Here is an 18180-nt window from a genome sequence, read left to right as displayed (position 1 = left end):
CTGCTTTCATGTGGTGGGACGTCAGATCAGCCAAGTTAAATGTGTTTATGCTCATTCAAAGCCAATCCACACAGCTATAACTGCACCCTAAATCTCAGAATCATTCATCCTTTTCTCTTCACTTATATTTGCCTATGACTTTTTTTTGGTCAGCTTGGGCATTGTTTCTTTCCTATCTTTTTCTTAACACCTATTGCAACACTCCTCTTGAATTTAACTATGTTTCCGGTTTAGGATTTTTTTGTTTTCATACTACTTTAGTAGATAATGCATATTCCTGTCTGACACTGCATTCCCATGACATATTTTCCATTCTATCTGTCCCATTTGTTGATCTTCTGTAATCTAATGGTACCTTCCTCCCTGCTGTCAATCTGGAAAGTGCAAGCAGATGGTATGTGTTGAAGAGGAGTTGAAGAATTGCACAAGTCTCAGTTTCAGCCTCTGTAATCTGGCTCAGAATCCAGGTCTTGGAGCCAGCAAGGAGTCTGGGGACAAAAGGCTGAGATGTAACTTCAAAACATTCAGAGGAAGCTTTCGCATCGGAGGAAGAAGAAAAGTTTTTTTTACCCAGAGGTTTGATACTGAGGTAAGCAATGCACTGTAAACTCTTGAAAATATTAGTCTTTAGAGGCTTTACATAAGTGTGTTGCAACATTTCTGTAACATTTCTTTTATATTACATTGCTCAATCCAAGCAAATTTGCAGTCGGGTCTGTTGCTGTTTCCTAATGGCAGGCTAATAGCTGAGCTCTGTAAAGTTAACTCTTGTAAAATTATTATCAAGCTGTGTCAATTTTCAATTTAAAAGTATATATATTATCTTAGTTAGCTGCTAATTGATAGTTGGAACATAAATACTTGAATAATGTAGCACTTTATTAGTCACGACAGTATGTGATTTTAAACTGCATTTGGAAGGAAGATTGTGTTTCCTGGGAAATGCTTACTAAAAAGAATGCATTCTGCATTATGTTCTGTGATTACATTGGCTTAGGATCAAATGGTGGCTTTTAGAAAAACATACAAATCCATTATTTAAAAAGTATTAATTCTTATAACATAGTGACTAAAGAGGTTTCATTCCAATATAAATTAACCTTAAACATGCCACAGTAGTAAACAGAGATATCGAAATGTCAATAGTTGTTTAGCGCAGCATGATTTTGGTGATAATTATATATTAAGCATTTTCAAAGATGTTGTACAAAAATCAACGTATTGTCAAAAGTACAGATGAGCATGTGACTATCTTGGTATTGTTTAACTTTTAAATTGGCCTGACAGAGCTTTGGCTTTTTTTTTGAAAGCTGATAAAGCCTTTATGCGTTGTTTTCTGAAATGGAAATAAAGATGTTGCTCAGCTGGTTCAAGGTACCTGTCATACGTGAACGTATCTTTTAAATTACAGCCATAACCAGTGACGTTGGCCTCGACGTAGTGTGATTTATGAGACTAGAGCATTCCAACTTTCAAGATTCCGCTTGTGTGCGTGTGTGTGTGTCTGATTTGATACAGTCTTTGCTAGTTGTTCACTTTTTTAACTTTCTGTGAAATGAACTTTGGTTTCACAGAAGTGATACAGCATGAATAACATGAAATGCGGGTGAAGGAAAGGAACTGAATTCTGAACATTTTTTCACAGTGACAAAATGCGGTGCTTTCCAATACAGACTTGTTGAGTAAAAGAGACCATTATCTTGGGAGAATCCTCAGGGAGGCACAAAATGAGGAATAGATCTTAACATTAATTATCAGTGATTTTCTGTGTGCCATTCAAAGCCAATACATTTACTCACTTCTGCTTATATATTCACTATTGACTGCAGATTGTTTTCTGTGATAACGATTCTAATGGTGTAGAATCTTTGCACTTGTTTGGGGGAGAGGAGTGATGTGCTGATGTTGTGCAGAAATGAAATCAGAAGTGACATGTTTCAAGAAGATGTGTATTAATGCAGTGCCTGTTTATAAACAAACAAAGGAAAATTGAGGAATTGAGTTTTGGAATCAAGACAATGGCTGACTTGACGGGAATTGTTTGGGAAATTTCAACTTCCAGTGGGCAATTCTCAAACTCCCCATGATACTGCATAAAAACTTTTGTCTCTGAGCTAGAGCCAGAGACTTCAGACTGTTCTGCGGTACTTAACAGAATACTGTAGTTACTAAGGAAATGTAAGATGGATGAAAACTTAAGTCTAACTCCTGGACAGCTACAGAAGGGGCAAACTACAATCCTTCACATTGAGCCTTCTTGAGTGCTCTGTCAACTTTCTGACTAAATTCCCTGATATTCCAATTAACTCTGATCATCTGACTAACACCTGATCTGATCAGATTAGCTCTTGACCTGATCTGACCCGACTCAACTCCTCCCTGATCTACCTACTTACCTCACTCAGGTACATAGTTCACCTACCTACCTAACTCAGTTAGTAACCACCCTTCCATCCCACCTACCACTTCACCAGTCACCTATTGCCCTACCCTCTTACCAACTCAGGCACTTTACCCATCGACCCATTTGGCTCAAGAACCTACCCACACTATAACTCCACTCATTCACTCATTCATCTAGTCACCCATTCAGTTACATTCAGACTGGACATTTAAACTTATTGTGCTGTAGCTAAGATTAGATTACTTACAGTAATTGGCCCAACAAGTCCACTCTGACCCTCTGAAGAGCAACCCATTCCCCAGCATTTACCCCTTCACCTAACACTACGGGAAATTTAGCATGGCCAATTCACCTAACCTGCACATTTTTGGACTGTGGGAGGAAACCGGAGCACCTGGAGGAAATCCACGCAGACATGGGGAGAATGTGCAAACTCCACACAGACAGTTGCCTGAGGTGGGAATTGAACCTGGGTCTCTGGCGCTGTGAGGCAGCAGTGCTAGCCACTGTGTTACCATGCTGCCCACCTACAGCTATTACTGTAAAAGAAAAATTGCCTGTGTTGTTCAGCTTGGCCTTTCCTGTGATCCAGTGCAGCTGTATGAGGGATGCTGTGGTCCATGATTTTGGAAGGAATGCGGAGCAGTCTTGTTTTGGAGAAAAGTTTAAGATGATTGCTTCTCCTCAAAAGAACAGGGTCCTGTTTCTTAAATGATGTACATTACTCTTTATTCAATCTCACTTCAATAGGGGCACTGAAGTTGCAGAGATCTCAGTGAAAATTCTTAAATAAAGAACATGAACTCTATAATAGAAATAATAGGTGATGGTAGCTGGCTACCTAGCTGAGCTACAGTTGCTCATAACTTGTGAAGTTTTATTTAATGAATATGCATTCATCCCTTTTTAACTCTTCCCTTCTGGTAAACTTCTGCCTCTTATTAGCTACACCTTCCCTTTAGGTAATCAGAGGGAGAAAAAGGATTATTTCAATCTGTGAAAGCTTAAAGTGAGAATGGTCACTCTTTCAAAGAGTAACATAACTGAAAGCCTTCTTAAAATAATGTCCAAACAGTGGAGATTGATATTCAGCTGTGGCAGAGATGTTGTTAGTTTGTTACGAGCAGGGAAAACTCAGAGAGTGAACCAAAATCTATTCCCTGTAGGAATTATATCACCAACAATCTATCCTGGACCATTCATGTCAGCCTAAGGTCAAGAAAACACACCAATGCCTCTACCACCTCAGAAGGCTAGGGAAATTTGACATGTCCACAATGACGCTCACCAATTATTTTAGATGCACCATAGAAAGCACCCTATCTGGATGCATCACAGCATGGTATGGCAACTGTTCTGCCCAACACTGAAAGAAATTACAGAGAGTTGTGAACGTAGCCCAGTCCATCACACAAACTGGCCTTCCTTCCATTGACTCTGTCCATACATTCTGCTGCCTCAGGAAAGCAGCCAGCAAAATCAAGGACCCCCGCACCCCGGTTATACTGCATTCCACCTTTTTCCATGGGGAGAAGATATAAAAGCTTGAAAAAACATACTAACAGACTTTAAGAATAGCTTCTTCCCTGCTGTTATCAGACTTATGAACAAACCTCTCATATATTAGATTTGATCTTTCTCTGTAACATTACGAATTCAGGGAGGCAATGGCCTAGTGGTATTACTGTTAGACTATTCATCCACATGGTGGAATTTGAATTCAAAAACAAAAGTCTGGAATTAAGAATCTACTGTTGACCATGAAACCGTTGTTGATTGTCATTAAGAACCCACTTGGCTCCTTTAGGGAAGGAAATCTGTCATTCTCACCTGCTCTGGCCTACATGTGACTCCAGACCCACAGCAATGTGGTTGACTCTCAGCTGCCCTCTGGGCAATTAGGGATGGGCAATGAATGCTGGCCTTGCCAGTGACGCCCTTACCTTGTGAATAAATAAAAGCAAATTATATTTGGCATTCTGTTCTATTACCCTGATGTACTTATGTAAGGTATGATTTGCCTGTAGAGCACACAAAATAATACTTTTCACTGTGTCTTGCTACATGTGACAATAATAAATCAAATCAAATCAAATCAAATGGTCTGGTTTCCACCAAGATCGAATTGAAATGTTATTGTAATGCTTTACCCCAGGAATTTCTTATGATTCTGACAGAAGAGAGATCCCCAACAAGTCTCAGTCAGATTCTCAGTGATGAGCTTTCATAGAACCTCAGAAAATGAACAAAATAAAGAACTGGACTCAAAATGTTAACTCCTTTTTTCTCTCTTCTGATGCTGCCAGAACTGTTGTGTTTCTCCTGCGGTCTCGGTTTTTGTCTTAGAAAAATGAACTTCTCACATGCTTTGTGATCCTTTATTATTATTTTGAACTGCAACAAAATATTTGTAACCTTTAAATGATACCTTGGTGACAATTTGTTCTGCAGTCATCCATGCAAATTAGGTTAATTAGAAAATAGATGTTCTGCTAGAAATAAAAAAGTTTTTTAATTTCTCACTTTTATGTATCTTGAAATGCATAGATATGACCATGGTTTCTCTACCTGTTGATGTCTCTGTCTTGCATGTTTGATATCAGAATCATTCTGAGATACTCAGTGAGCTACTGCTGACATTAAGATGTTAGCTTTACTGCCACAAACCAGTATCAGTGTCTGCAGGGGCTCTTGCATCATTTTGGCCTTGGATTGAGAGCAATATGAAACAATAGACTGGTCTTCTGAGATTTTGCAACCTTATGCTACTTTGGCTCTTTTTATTTTCGAGAGAAGGCAGCTACACATTTCTGAGAGCTGTTTCTGCTAAAGTTTCCCTCAACAATGTGGTTGATTCTCAACCGCCCTCTGAAGTGGCCTGGCAAGTCACTCAGGATTGATGACTGTGAACTTCACCTGTATATTGCTTGCTGACTGTTCAAGCACACCAAGCAACACCATCACAATATTTTCTACCTCTGCTTATCATGTCATGTTAATTATAATATTTAATAATGCATCACTCATCAGGGGTTGATAAATTCTGTGGTTTAATTTATTTCAAACAGTAAAACATAATACAAGTTACAAAGCAACATTCCAACAGCCAACTCATTCCTTTGTGTGTCAACTGTAGACTCAGAGCAGACTAGCCGTGAGGAAAAGTCATAACATTGTATACATACACCACATGGAAATCTTGAAGGTGAATTCTCTTAAAGGTTAAGTTCGCATTCGAGAGTAATGAACAGATAACTGTTTGAGTGGTGTTATATTGCAGGTTCAATATTGGATCAGTAATTGTCTAAACTGAAAGAAGACAGAGGGTGGCAGGAAATATTCATCCGGGAGTTCAGTTACTAGCGAGGTACTGTAAGGATCTGTTTTTGGTCCACTGTTGTTTGTCATTTATATAAATGACCTGGATGAAGGCATAGATGTATGGGGTAGTAAATTTGCAGATGACACTAAGGTTGGTAGAGTGGTGGATAGTGATGAAGGATGTTGTAGGTTACAGAGAGACATAGGTAAGCTGCAGAGCTAGGCTGAGAGGTGGCAAATAGAGTTTAATGCCGAAAAGTGTGAGATGATTCACTTTGGAAGGAGTAACCAGAATGCAGAATACTGGGCTAATGATAAGATCCTTGATGGTGTACATGAGCAGAGAGATCTCAGTGTCCAGCTACATTGATCCTTGAAAGTTGCTACCCAGGTTGATAGAGTTATTGAGAAGGCCTACAGTGTGTTAGCTTTTATTAGTAGAGGGATTGACTTTCAGTATCATGAGATCATGCTGCAGCAGTGCAAAACCCTGGTATAGCCATATTTGGAGTATTGCACACAGTTTGGCATTATAGGAAGGATGTGGAAGCTTTGGAAAGGGTTCAAAGGAGATTTGCTTGGATGTTGCCTGGTATGGAGGGAAGGTCTTAAGAGGAAAGGCTGAGGGGCTTGAGACTGAATGTAGGTTTGCTCGCTGAGCTGGAAGGTTCATTTCCAGACGTTTTGTCACCCGAATAAGTAACATCTTCAGTGGGCCTCAGATGAAGCACTGCTGATAATTCCCACTTTCTATTTATATGTTTGGGTTTCTTTGGGTTGGTGATGTCATTTCCTGTGGCGATGTCATTTCCTGTTGTGAAGTCACTTCCGGTTCTTTTTCTCAGGGGGTGGTAGATAGGGTCTAACTTGATGTGTTTGTTGATAGAGTTCCAGAACCTCAACCTGAGCTAAAAATCTTCTCAAACCTTGCTAAGGCTTGAGACTGTTTTTGTTAGAGAGAAGAACGTTGAGAGGTGACTTACTTGAGACATATAAATAATCAGAGGGTTAGATAGGATGGAAAGTGAGAGCCTTTTTCCTCAGATGGCGATGGCTAGCATGAGGGGACATAGCTTTAAATTAAGGGGTGATAGATATAAGACAGATGTCAGAGGTAGTTTCTTTACTCAGAGAATAGTAGGGGCATGGGGCGCATTGCCTCCAACATTTGTAGACTAGCCAACTTTAAGGGCATTTAAATGATCATTGGACAGGCATATGGGCGAGAATGGAACAGTGTAGGTTAGATGGGCTTCAGATTGCTTCCACAGTTCGGTGCAACATCGAGGGTCGAAGGGTCTGTACTGCGCTATATTAGTACATTACATGTTCAATGTTCTATTGGCCAGAATACCAGCAAGAACTCAGCTGCTCTTTTTTGACATAATAACTTGGGGTCTATTATATCCAGATAGCACCTCAGTCTTATATCTCATGAGAAAAGTGATTCCTTTATAATGCCTCAATCCGTCAGTACTGCTCTGGAATGAACTCATAAATGAGGAGAAAGTGAGGACTGCAGATGCTGGAGATCAGAGTCGAGAGTGTGGTGCTGGAAAAGCACAGCAGGTCAGGCAGCATCCAAGGAGCTGGAGAATCGATGTTTTAGGCATAAGCCCTTCATCAGGATTCCTGACCTGCTGTGCTTTTCCAGCACCACACTCTCGAGGATGATCTCATAAACCTTTGATTCAGAGGAAATAAATGCACCCTCTGAGCCACAGCTAACAGCTGTTGGGTGCAATGACCTGTATGTTGTACAAAACAATTGGCCTGAATGGTTTAACATGGAAGCTTTAGAATAGTTCTGTCCACTGGTATGTAAATACCTGTGTGTTGGAGCAGCTAGCCAGTTCTGGTTTGTTGTTAATTGTTAGTCAGTTCTACAGTCTGCACCCATTGGGATAGATTGAGTTGCTATCTCTTGGGAGATGGCAAAGTTGCTTAACTAGTGTTAATGTTGTTAACCAAATTCAAGTTAATGTAACCTGTTGTCTTACTATTGTGTAATAAACAGCTCCTTGATACTCAAGTACGTGCCTCTTCTGTTAAAACCTTATTAATGATTAATCCTTCACCACTAAATACTTGTACCTCTGTGGGCAAATATTACAAAAAGAATTGTTGGTGGCAAACTACCCACAAAAGAGTGCCAGCCACGGACATCTCTTATATGCATTACCCCAGAAACCTTATCGAGATTTGCTGCCTCCTACTTCATTGTGATATGAGAAAGCACCGTAATTGGGAACCCCAATGAAGATCACTGATAAAATACGATAAATATTATCCTGGTTGGATCAGAATGAATGTAGCACATAGCACTCCACACGTTTTCAATCTGCCATAAAATCAACCTATAAACTAAATATATATTTTGTAAAATCCCCCAGTTGAACCAGGAAAACAATTCACCTTTATGTTATATAGCAAATTCCCATAATATTGCTACTTAAAAATAAATAGTCAAAGTACTGCAGTCAAGGTCAGCTTTTCTATAAAAAATAATACACTACATAAACCGCAATTTGTTTATCATATTTGACTTGATTACAACATCAGTTTTCTCTTATGTGATAATAAACATGCTGAAAATTTGCACAGTTGGAGCTTTTGATTCCATTGCATTTGTTTCTGCTTTTAGACCATATGTTGGTGGGAGCTGATTATGTTTTGGCAGCACTGTGTTGTGAAATCAGTTATTTTCAATCAGATAGGAATTTCCCAGGAATTCTCACTGCACTGTCCTGTATCTTCTTACATTAGCTTTTACCTCCACCAGCGCTGTGAATATACCCACACCACACAGACTGCAGTGGTTCAAAGAGGGAGCACCTCACCATCTGCTCAAGGGCAATTAGGGATGGGCAATAAATGTTAGCCTTGCTGTCAGTGATGCTGACATCCCAAGTACAAAGAAAAAAGAACAAAGAACTGCAGATGCTAAAGATCTGAAATAAAAACAGATAATGCTGGAGAACATCAGCAGATCTGGCAGAATTGAGTTCTGAAGAAGGGTCACTGGACTCGAAATGTTAACTCTGCTTTCTCTCTTAATTAATAAAGTAAACAAAAGTGTTCAGTTTCAACAATTATTTCTTGTTTTTCTTTAGTGTTTCTATGTTTGATCAATAGAGATTATTACAATTACAAATATAAAATACTACAGATGCTGGAAGCCTGAAATAAAAGCAGAAAATGTTGGAAATGTTTAGTAGGTCAGATAAGAGCTGGGGAAAGGGCAACAAAATCAACATTTCAGTTTGAAGACTTTCCATCAGAACTACGTCAGAAAAACAGCAGGTTTTGAGTGAAATTGAAGTATACAGGGATAAGGGAATGAGGAATAAATGAAAGGGAGAGGATGCAAATTATGAGACATTAGATGACAAATGGATGATAGTGGAAGACAAAGGGCGATAGATAGCAATGAGACTGTTAAAGAAGCAAAAGGTGTGTTTAGAGGATTTTAAAATGGGAATGATAGGCTCATTACTAAAGGTTGTCTGAAAGAATGGAGCCATTTATTATGAATGGAAGTTGATGAACTCATCGTTGAGACTGCAGGCTGTGAAATGTCAATCTGTTCTGTTCCATTTCCCATCCTTTCTGCTTTTATCCCTTTCTCTTCCTTCCATATCCTCACTTTTCACCTTCCACCCTCAGCAACCTCCACAGACAACAAATTCTCCTACATCACTTTGTTCCCTTCAACCTGATGGTTTCCTTTTCTTTGATTCTAAAGGGATCATTCCTTCCCCAGTTCTGGATCCATTCCCCAGTTACCCCAGTAGATGCACTCACTCCCCTCCCCTTCCCACAGCTCTTTTCCATGCAAATACCAGAGATGCAACATCTTCCCTTTAACCTCCTCTGTTCTTATTTTCCATGGATCCAAAAACCTGTTCCAGATAAAACAGGCATTTCTGTCAATTTATGATACCATAGTCCCTGCTCACAGCAGTCACCTCTACACTGGGGAGATCAAACACTGATTTGATTACCACTTGCAAAACACCTCTTTCAAGTTACAAATTTAACCCAAAGCTTCTGGTCATTCTAATACTTAGCATTGCGTATGGTCTGACTTTTCCTTACTCTCAGATCCTTACACTGTCCCAGTGAAGCTCAAAATAAGCTCAAAGGACAGCACCTCATCCTTCAGATTGGTACTTTACAGCCTTCTGTCCTCAACATTGAGTTCAACAATTTCAGGTCATTACCTCTGCTTCCACTTTTGGAACAACTGCAGTTCGCACCAACTTTGCTGTTCCCATTTACATGTCCTATCGGTTCAGTTTTTGTTTCTTTACCTGTCTCATTACTCTCTCTTTTTGTCTTGCAACATGATCCTTTCTTTCATTTAGTCTCACCTGCTTTCCTTTTTCTCTTTCCTGCCTCCTCCCTTTCCTCACCCCAGTTCCTTAATTAAACCTGTTGCATTGCTGACGTTTTCCTGTATTGACTATAGGTTGACCTGAAATGTTAACTCTGTTTCTTTCTTCACAGATGCTACCCAAACTATTATAGACACCTGAATGTGACAATCTCTGATAAGAACTTTGAGGGAGAACAAACATTGGGCATGGTGTTCTGCATTTTGTTTGTTTGCATCAGAGCCATTACATAGATCTTCTAAAAATGGGCAGTCTGTTTTACAGATGAGACCCATGGTGCAGTAAGGGGATGCCCCAGAGACCAGGATGTACAGAGGTCCACTAAAGTGCACTGTATGCCTTGCTAGAGGATGGGGGAGAAGGAGGGATAATGAGGGAACTGAGCAAAGATTATTAGTACATTATAGCTTTCATTTTATTATATTAGAAAGTTGTGTTAAGTTTAAAATATATACACTTAATTTTGTTAATTTTGAAATATTTGTTTCAGAAAATTCAGAAACAGGTTTTAAAAAGCTTAATATCAAATTTTGAAGACTACAATTCATATTTCTGCAACTGGTTCTGGGATACTTAGTGCTAGTTCTTAAAGATGCTTTGATTACACTTAGAAGCCCCATTTTTATCACAGGGCAATATGCTTCTCTACAGCTCCCAAAAGAAAATCCACGTCTGTTTAATGACAACTGAAGATAAATCTAAAGTAATGGATTCCTGAAAATTTCCAACAAGCTTTCCAATTTGAAGTTGCTATCTTAAAAATATTAGTGCGTCCCTGAAGTTGTAACACAAATGAGACATGTCCCATTATATAATAGACTGCTGATCACAAAGCTAAGGACTAATTTTGCAAGATCCGAATTGTCACAACTGGTGAAGTTTGAAAGCCAGAGGAACACCTCTCTTAATTTTAAGTCAACAGGAGAAACCTTTAACCTGTGATTGATTACTGGTGTATTTACATCATCCCCAAAGTCAGAATTCACCAACCCCCACCAAGATATTCTACTAACCTTCAAAGTTTGTGAGAAGATTTGTAGCTCGGGTGCTCGTTGTTGTGGTTCTGTTCGCCGAGCTGGGAATTTGTGTTACAGAAGCGCTTCACAGGAGGCTCCCAAGCACTGAGGATGTCACCTGGACAGGGGACGAAACGTCTGCAACACAAATTCCCAGCTCGGCCAACAGAACCACAACATTCTACTAACCTATTTGATATTAAACATGCTAACATCATAACCTCAGCAATCACTGTTTGCAATACCTGAGTATGAAATTTTATTGCTTCATGTGACATTCTTGATTTCACAGAGGATATGGCTTGTTTAAAATAATGGGTGTTATCACTGTTTTCTTTCATAATTGTTAACAAATAATAGAAATATGCAGCCACTATACATTTACAAAAATTCTTCAAAAAGAGAACAAATCCTAGAAGCCCAATGGTCCAAGGATTCAATTAATTGCTTGAACAAAAACAGAGACTTCTTTATTCCCAAGGAGGCTTTATACTACTGATTTATGTACGCGTCATATGAACCTGAATGATATATATTTAAAATGATACTCTGAAATTCATACTATTTTGTTCTTGTTTCCTACAGAAAGACCAAATGCAATACGATGAATAAATACATATTGGGTGAGAAAGAGTGGATGATTGGAATATCAAAAACCTCTCAAAAACCCGAGAGGAAAGGCAAATCAGCTTAGATAAGGGAAAGTAAGCAGAAGTAGTATAGTTTAATTTTCAGAAGACTTCTGACAACATTCCACACAGGATTTCTTAATCAAAAGTAGAGCACATGATGTTGGTGATATACTGGTATGGAATAGGCATTGACTAACAGTCAGAATTCAGAGAGTAGGACAGTGGCTCAGTGATTAGCATTGCTGCCTCACAGCACCAGGGACCCAGGTTCAATTCCAGCCTCAGGCGACTGTGCAGAGTTGCACATTCTCCCTGTGTCTGTGTGGGTTTCCTCTGGGTGCTCCGGTTTCCTCCCACAATCCAAAGATGTGCAGGACAGGTGAATTGGCCATGCTAAATTGCCCATAGAGTTAGGTTAGGGGAATGGGTCTGTGTGGGTTACTCTTCGAGGGTCGGTGTGGACTTGTCGCTGAAGGACCTGTTTCCACACTGTATGTAATCTAATTAATCTAATCTAAAAGGGTCATTCTCTGGTTGATAGGTTGTTACTGCTGTGGTACCATACTCATCAGTCCTTGGGTCCCAGCTATCCACAACCCATATAGATAATTTGGATGTGGGGAACAAATTTAATAATAATTACAAATTTACTGATGATGCAAAACTGGGTGGGAATTGAAGAGGATTCAAAGAGCCTTCAGGAAGAGCCGGTCAGGCAAAGTGAATAGGCCAGCATACTGCAGATGGAATATGGTGTAAAGTGTGAAGTTCATTACTTTAGTAGCAAAAAAGAAAACAAAAAAGCTGAGTATCTCTTAAATGGGGATTACTGATTTCTGAATGGATCTAGGTTTCCTTGTTCATGAGTCACTTAAAGACAGCATGCTGGTGTCGCAGGTAATTACTCAGGCAAATGATTTAACTTGTAAGAGGGCAGAGTGAATTGAATAAAACAAAGAACAATGAATGCTGGAGATTTGAAACAAATAAAAACAGAAATTGCTGAAGAAACTCAGCAGATCAGCCAGCATCTGTGGAGAGAAAAAAGTCCCATATCCCTTCTTGAGAGTAGTGAAGACTGTTTATCGTTCATAATATGTGAATGTCCATGTTTTGATAGTTGCTTTTGCACATTTTACAATGCATGTTACTTAGAGATCTCAATATGTTACTCTGGGTGTGCATTTACACAGTTTTCTCAGAATTTTCATGTTCTGAGAAAATTTGTATACTGCATAGCTTTTGGGTTTGCATGTTACATAACTTAACACCCCAGCTTGTTTTTTAAAATCCCTTAATTTGATGGAGGATTAAGGGTGTTAGTGTTGTTTTTGTCCAGTGGTCCACAATATTAAATTTTTCCATTAAATTTTGGTAATGTTTCTGCTAATCCTCCTGCTTAAGTAACAAACAGCTGCAAAACAAAAATTGCCAAACAGAAGCTTCACTATTTGACCGCAGTAAACCGATATTGGATGCAGTGGTTGCTTTCAGTGCCATTAGTATCTAAATCTTCTGGTATTTTGTTTAAGCATACTGTGTGCAGTTCTGGTCACCCCTAAAGGAAGGATATTGCTAAGCTGGGGAGAGTTCAGAAAAGGTTCACCAAAATGTTGCCAGGGATGGAGGGCTTGAGATATAAAAATAGTAATGGAAAGACCGGGTCCTTTTCACTGGAGCGTAAAAGGTTGAGGAGTGATCTTATTGGGGTTTATAAAATCATGAAGTGCATAGATAAGGTAAATAACAAAGGCTTTTACCCCAGGGTGGGGGCATATTTTAAGGTGAGAGGCGAAAGTTTTGAAAAGGACATGAGGGGCAGTTTTTTTACATAGAGAGTGGTTCATGTGTGGAATGAAATACCGGAGAAAGTGATGAACGCAGGTACAGTTACAATGTTTAAAAGACATTTGGATAAGTACATGAACAGGAAAGGTTTGGAGAGATATGGACCAAGTGTAGACAAGTGGGATTGGTTTAGTTTGAGAACAGGTCAGTGTGGACTGGTTGGACTTCAGTCTGTTTCCATGCTATATGACTCTATGACTCTCAGAGCATTTTCTTTTACAATCATGTTTCTTATTTTCTTACATGTCTCTCTTGAAGGCGCTGACTTATTGTTGAGGACATTTCCTTTAATTTCATGTGCAAGTAGATATTATTCTTGTGTGAAGGTCTGTGAGTGTGAATAGAATTGCGATTTTCCTGCCCTGGGCAGCTAAGATGGAGAAGATGTGCATCCTTGCTCGTGTCACTCTATCCTGAGACCAATTTTAATAGGAAAACATAAATAATTTTAGGTGCCATTTTTGTATGTATGGAATCTTACACACAGGAGTAAGATGCTTTCAATGTGCCTGATTATTGTTCTATTTTTCCTTCCGACTGGCTTGGTGATTCTAGTTCTGTTCCCTGCTTATTGGTGGCTGTAGTTGTAATGCCTTGTGTTGGGCAGAAGCTTGCAAATTTGGATCTCCAGGTAAAAATTTGATATGCTTTATCGTACCCACAAAAGTACTTTTGACATCCTGTAATATGATATTTCATCATTCCATGCAAGGCTTGACCTATCAAACATTACATCACTTCTTGCTGAACAAATCTCTTCCAATCCAATACTTGTAATCAATGTTGCTGAGGCAACTTCAGTCCAAAGATAGGCACATTAGGTCAATTGACCAAACTCAATTGCCCTGTAGTATCCAGGGATGTGTGGATTAGGTGGATTAACTATGGTAAATGTCAGGTTACAGGGATAGGGTGGGGAGCTAAGTCTGGGTGGGATTTCTTTGGAGGGTTGGTGCGAACTTGATAGGCCAGATGGCTTCTTTCTGCACTGTAGGGATTCTATGATTCTATGTATGTTGGCTTTCTTAGCATTCGAGTATAGGAGTAAAGACATCTTACTACAATTGTGTTGTTGAGCCTTGCTGAGATTGCACCTGGCCAACTGTGTGTTGTTTTCTTGATGAAGGGCTTATGCTTAAAACATCGATTCTCCTGCTTCTCGGCTGCTGTCTAACCTGCTGTGATTTTCCAGTGCCACGCATTTCAACTCTGATCTCCAGCATCTGCAGCCCTCACTTTCTCCTGTGCTTAGTTTTAGTCACATTATCTAAGGGAGGATGTCCTTGCCATAGAGAGGTTCACCAGACTAACCCCTTGGATGGCTACATTGTTGCATAAAGAGAGATTAAGGCCATAAGCCAGTATTTTCTAGAGCTTCAAAGAATGAGAGGTGATCACAAAATTCTAACAGGACTTGACAGGGTAGATATAGTTAGGATATTTCCTTGGGCTGGTGAGTCTAGAACTAGGGAACACAGTCTCAGATTATGGGACAGACCTTTTAAGACTGAGATGAAGAGGAATTTCTTCTCCCAGTGGGTGACGAATCTTTGGAATTCTTTACCCTTCAGGCCTGTGGATTCTCAATCATTGAGCAAATTCAGGACAGAAATCAATAGATTTCTGAATTCTAATGCTGACATGGGATAAGAGGATAGTGGGGAAAATGGCGCCGATGTACTGATCAGTCAAGATCTGTTTGAATGGCTGAACAGGGCTGTATGCCCTATTCTGGTTTCATATGCATTGTATCAAGCAACTGTCTTATTAATTCTAACATAATATCTTTCAACCTCATTCTAGAGTAACATGTATGCTTGATCTCAAAGCCACTATAAAGTACTATCCAACAGTTTTCAATTCCTTGTACTTGCCCTGTATGGTCAATGTCACAGTGTCTTTTCAGATGTTTATTGTTCTCCTTGTTTTTCTGAACAATCATAATGCAGTTTTATTTTTATACAGGTGATAATACAGTCAAACATGAATATCCATTTGGCTGTCTTGCTGACAATTGAAGTCTCACTGTTCCTGAGTTGTGTTGGTGGATTCTTAAGTAGAAACCCATTAGTACCAGAAACTGAACTGTCTAGTAATGAGCAAAAGGGACAAGAACGTTATGACGACTCAGGCACTGAATCAGATACATATGAACCCAAGAAAGATTTTCTTCATGCAGAATCAAACCAGCCTGAAATCAAGGCTGTGGGAAGTGAAACTGCCCAGTGTGTCCAATGTTGTGATCGCCCACCTCGTCGCAGGCAGCGTTACAATTACTACAATGAAGATCCACCAGAATTTCAAGCTATCCCTCAAATCAACCTGACCATTCTCAAAGGTAAGGTTAAAATTATAAAGGATGATGAATTGAGATAATTCTCTGATAGAAACAGGAATAAGTAATAATGTATGTTCAGGACATCGTTGTCATGTATCTGCACTGACAGCTGGTCTTAAGTATGCCAGCCAAGCTTATCACAAAAAGCAAAATACTGTGGTTGAGATAGTAGGTTACAGACCTAGAATGTAGGTCAGAACAGTTGCAAAAGCTTTGCGACCCCAACACTGGGAGCAAATGGGGTCCCAAGTCTGTCCCAAGCAGTGATGATGGAATGGGACGATTGGGCGCAGCCGTTTGGGCGCTGATGTTTTGGCACGGTCGTTTGGGCGCCAGCTGATTTGTGATGATGTGGAGATGCCAGTGTTGGACTGGGATGGACAGAGTTAAAAATCACACAACACTAGGTTATAGTCCAACAGGTTTATTTGGAAGTACAAGCTTTCGGAACACTGCTCCTTAAGCCTGTTGGACTATAATTGAGCAGTGAGACTAGCTCATCAATTTTTCTAGAGGTTGTCTCCTGATTGCCTGCGTCTGAGTTTGCCATTTAATTCAGGACAACAGGCAGAAAGTAGATGCTTCCACTTCATTGCAACAGCCAGCAGTTTTGAAGCCTTAACAACACCATGACTGGGACAGGAAGTCAAAAATTTAAAAGCTAGCAGTACCTGGTACACAGACCATTCTGGATAGCCCATTGGTGCAACAATAGTAATCTCATGGGAGAGTCTAGGATCAGATGGCATAGTCTCAGAATTAAGAGTTGTCAAGTTAAGATTGAAATGAGGATGAAATTCTTCTGTCTAAAGGGTTGTGAGTCTTTGAAACTTCTTGCTACAGGCGTCTGTGGAGGCAGATTCCATGTGGATATTTAGGGCTGAGCTAGAGGGATTCTTGATCAGTAGGGGAATCAAGGCCTATGTGGAAAGGGCAGGAAAGAGAAATATTGGATCCGCTGTGATCTTGTTGAATGATGGAGCAGACTTGAGGGGCCAAAAGGCCTACTTCTGTTTCTGTTTCTTATGGTCTTAATCTGTTTGAGACCTACTTTCAGATACAGAATCTCCAACTCCAGCAGTCCATGAATGAAGTTGTGGTCTCCCCATGTGGTTGGAAAATTGTCCTTAAGTAGGTCTTGAGTTATTTATAATAATCGCCTGCCTTGGATCAGGAGGCAGCTGATTTATATCATTCTTTCCGTAGGGAAACCACAGGCTTCCTTGCATTGCTTGGAGGAATACCACAGCTTCTGCAGACCCACAGGAAATTCTGAAAATATATTTGAAACATAATTACCCCTTCTGGATCCTGGCACAGTTTGCCTAATGGAGGAGCAAAAACTACGTTTCTTCACTTGATCAGTTGATGTCAGGTCCTGATGACTGTTATCAAACAGAATCAAGCTCCCTTGCTCCATGTATCCTTTTCAGCTGCTCAACAGCAGGTTAATTGGGGAACACACAAGGAAGAAAGTGGAGTTGATGAGGGTAACTGCCTCTTCATCCAGTTTCTGCCCCATGGGATATTTCAAATCGGGTTTTGGGTTTTAGCTTGATTCAATGTTGGCACATTTACTGCTGAGTCAGAACATGGTTTCTTGAAGGATCAACACAGACTTAAGACATAATATAGGCTAATAGTTCAGTCAAGTTCCATATTCAAGTTGGGGATGTGATATTGATGCTGTTCAGATGGATGAAAGATGGATTCTAGGAAACCATAACCCAGTCAAGTTTAAAAAATGATCTGCCTGGTCATTTATCACACTGCTATGTGTGACATGTTGCTGCCAATGCCTATAATATAAAGGCGACCACATTTCAAAAGTATTGCCTTGATTACAAAATGATTTGAATATTCAGAGGTTATGAATAGTGATAAATAAATACATACGAGTCTTTCTTCCCCTCATCAGGTGCTGATGGACATTTTATGTTCTAACTTTGCCATTCTTTAGCTCTTGATGCAAATAAAAACTGGATTGGAAATTTGAATCCAAATTTGGATACATGGCTCTGTGCTGTCACCCATTATGTATGTCAGAGCAGAAAAACACATAGACAGAATACTTGGGCAGTCTCTCCAGAGAGGGTAACTCACAGCAACCCTGGTAGCAATTCTTCATCAAGCACAGAATGAGAAAAACAGTGACAATGTCCCAACAAGCTGTCAGTCTGTTGAGAATGTTACTTAGCAACATACAGACCTTCAGTGCCATTAG

General features: G+C 39.7%; 1 protein-coding gene across 3 annotated transcripts in view; it reads left to right on the top strand.

The window, feature by feature from the left end:
* The first annotated feature begins 462 nt into the window (after nt 1-462).
* The window catches only part of c1qtnf1 (C1q and TNF related 1), a 45221-nt gene continuing 27503 nt past the window's right edge, over nt 463-18180 (top strand). Inside the window, exons 1-3 of one of the 3 annotated variants that reach the window (XM_043714690.1) lie at nt 463-589; nt 11724-11761; nt 15584-15956. In XM_043714690.1, coding sequence (XP_043570625.1) covers nt 15602-15956 — 355 coding nt within the window. In that variant the 5' untranslated portion in view covers nt 463-589; nt 11724-11761; nt 15584-15601. Of the gene's footprint in view, nt 590-11723; nt 11762-11823; nt 11843-15583; nt 15957-18180 lie in introns of those variants that run through there. The other 2 variants (XM_043714689.1, XM_043714691.1) reach the window with 2 other exon arrangements.

Source organism: Chiloscyllium plagiosum, chromosome 24 (genome assembly GCF_004010195.1).
Source record: "Chiloscyllium plagiosum isolate BGI_BamShark_2017 chromosome 24, ASM401019v2, whole genome shotgun sequence".
Lineage (NCBI taxonomy): Eukaryota > Metazoa > Chordata > Chondrichthyes > Orectolobiformes > Hemiscylliidae > Chiloscyllium > Chiloscyllium plagiosum.
Note: the sequence above shows the minus strand (reverse complement) of the source record. Positions and strands in the feature narration are given on the sequence as shown.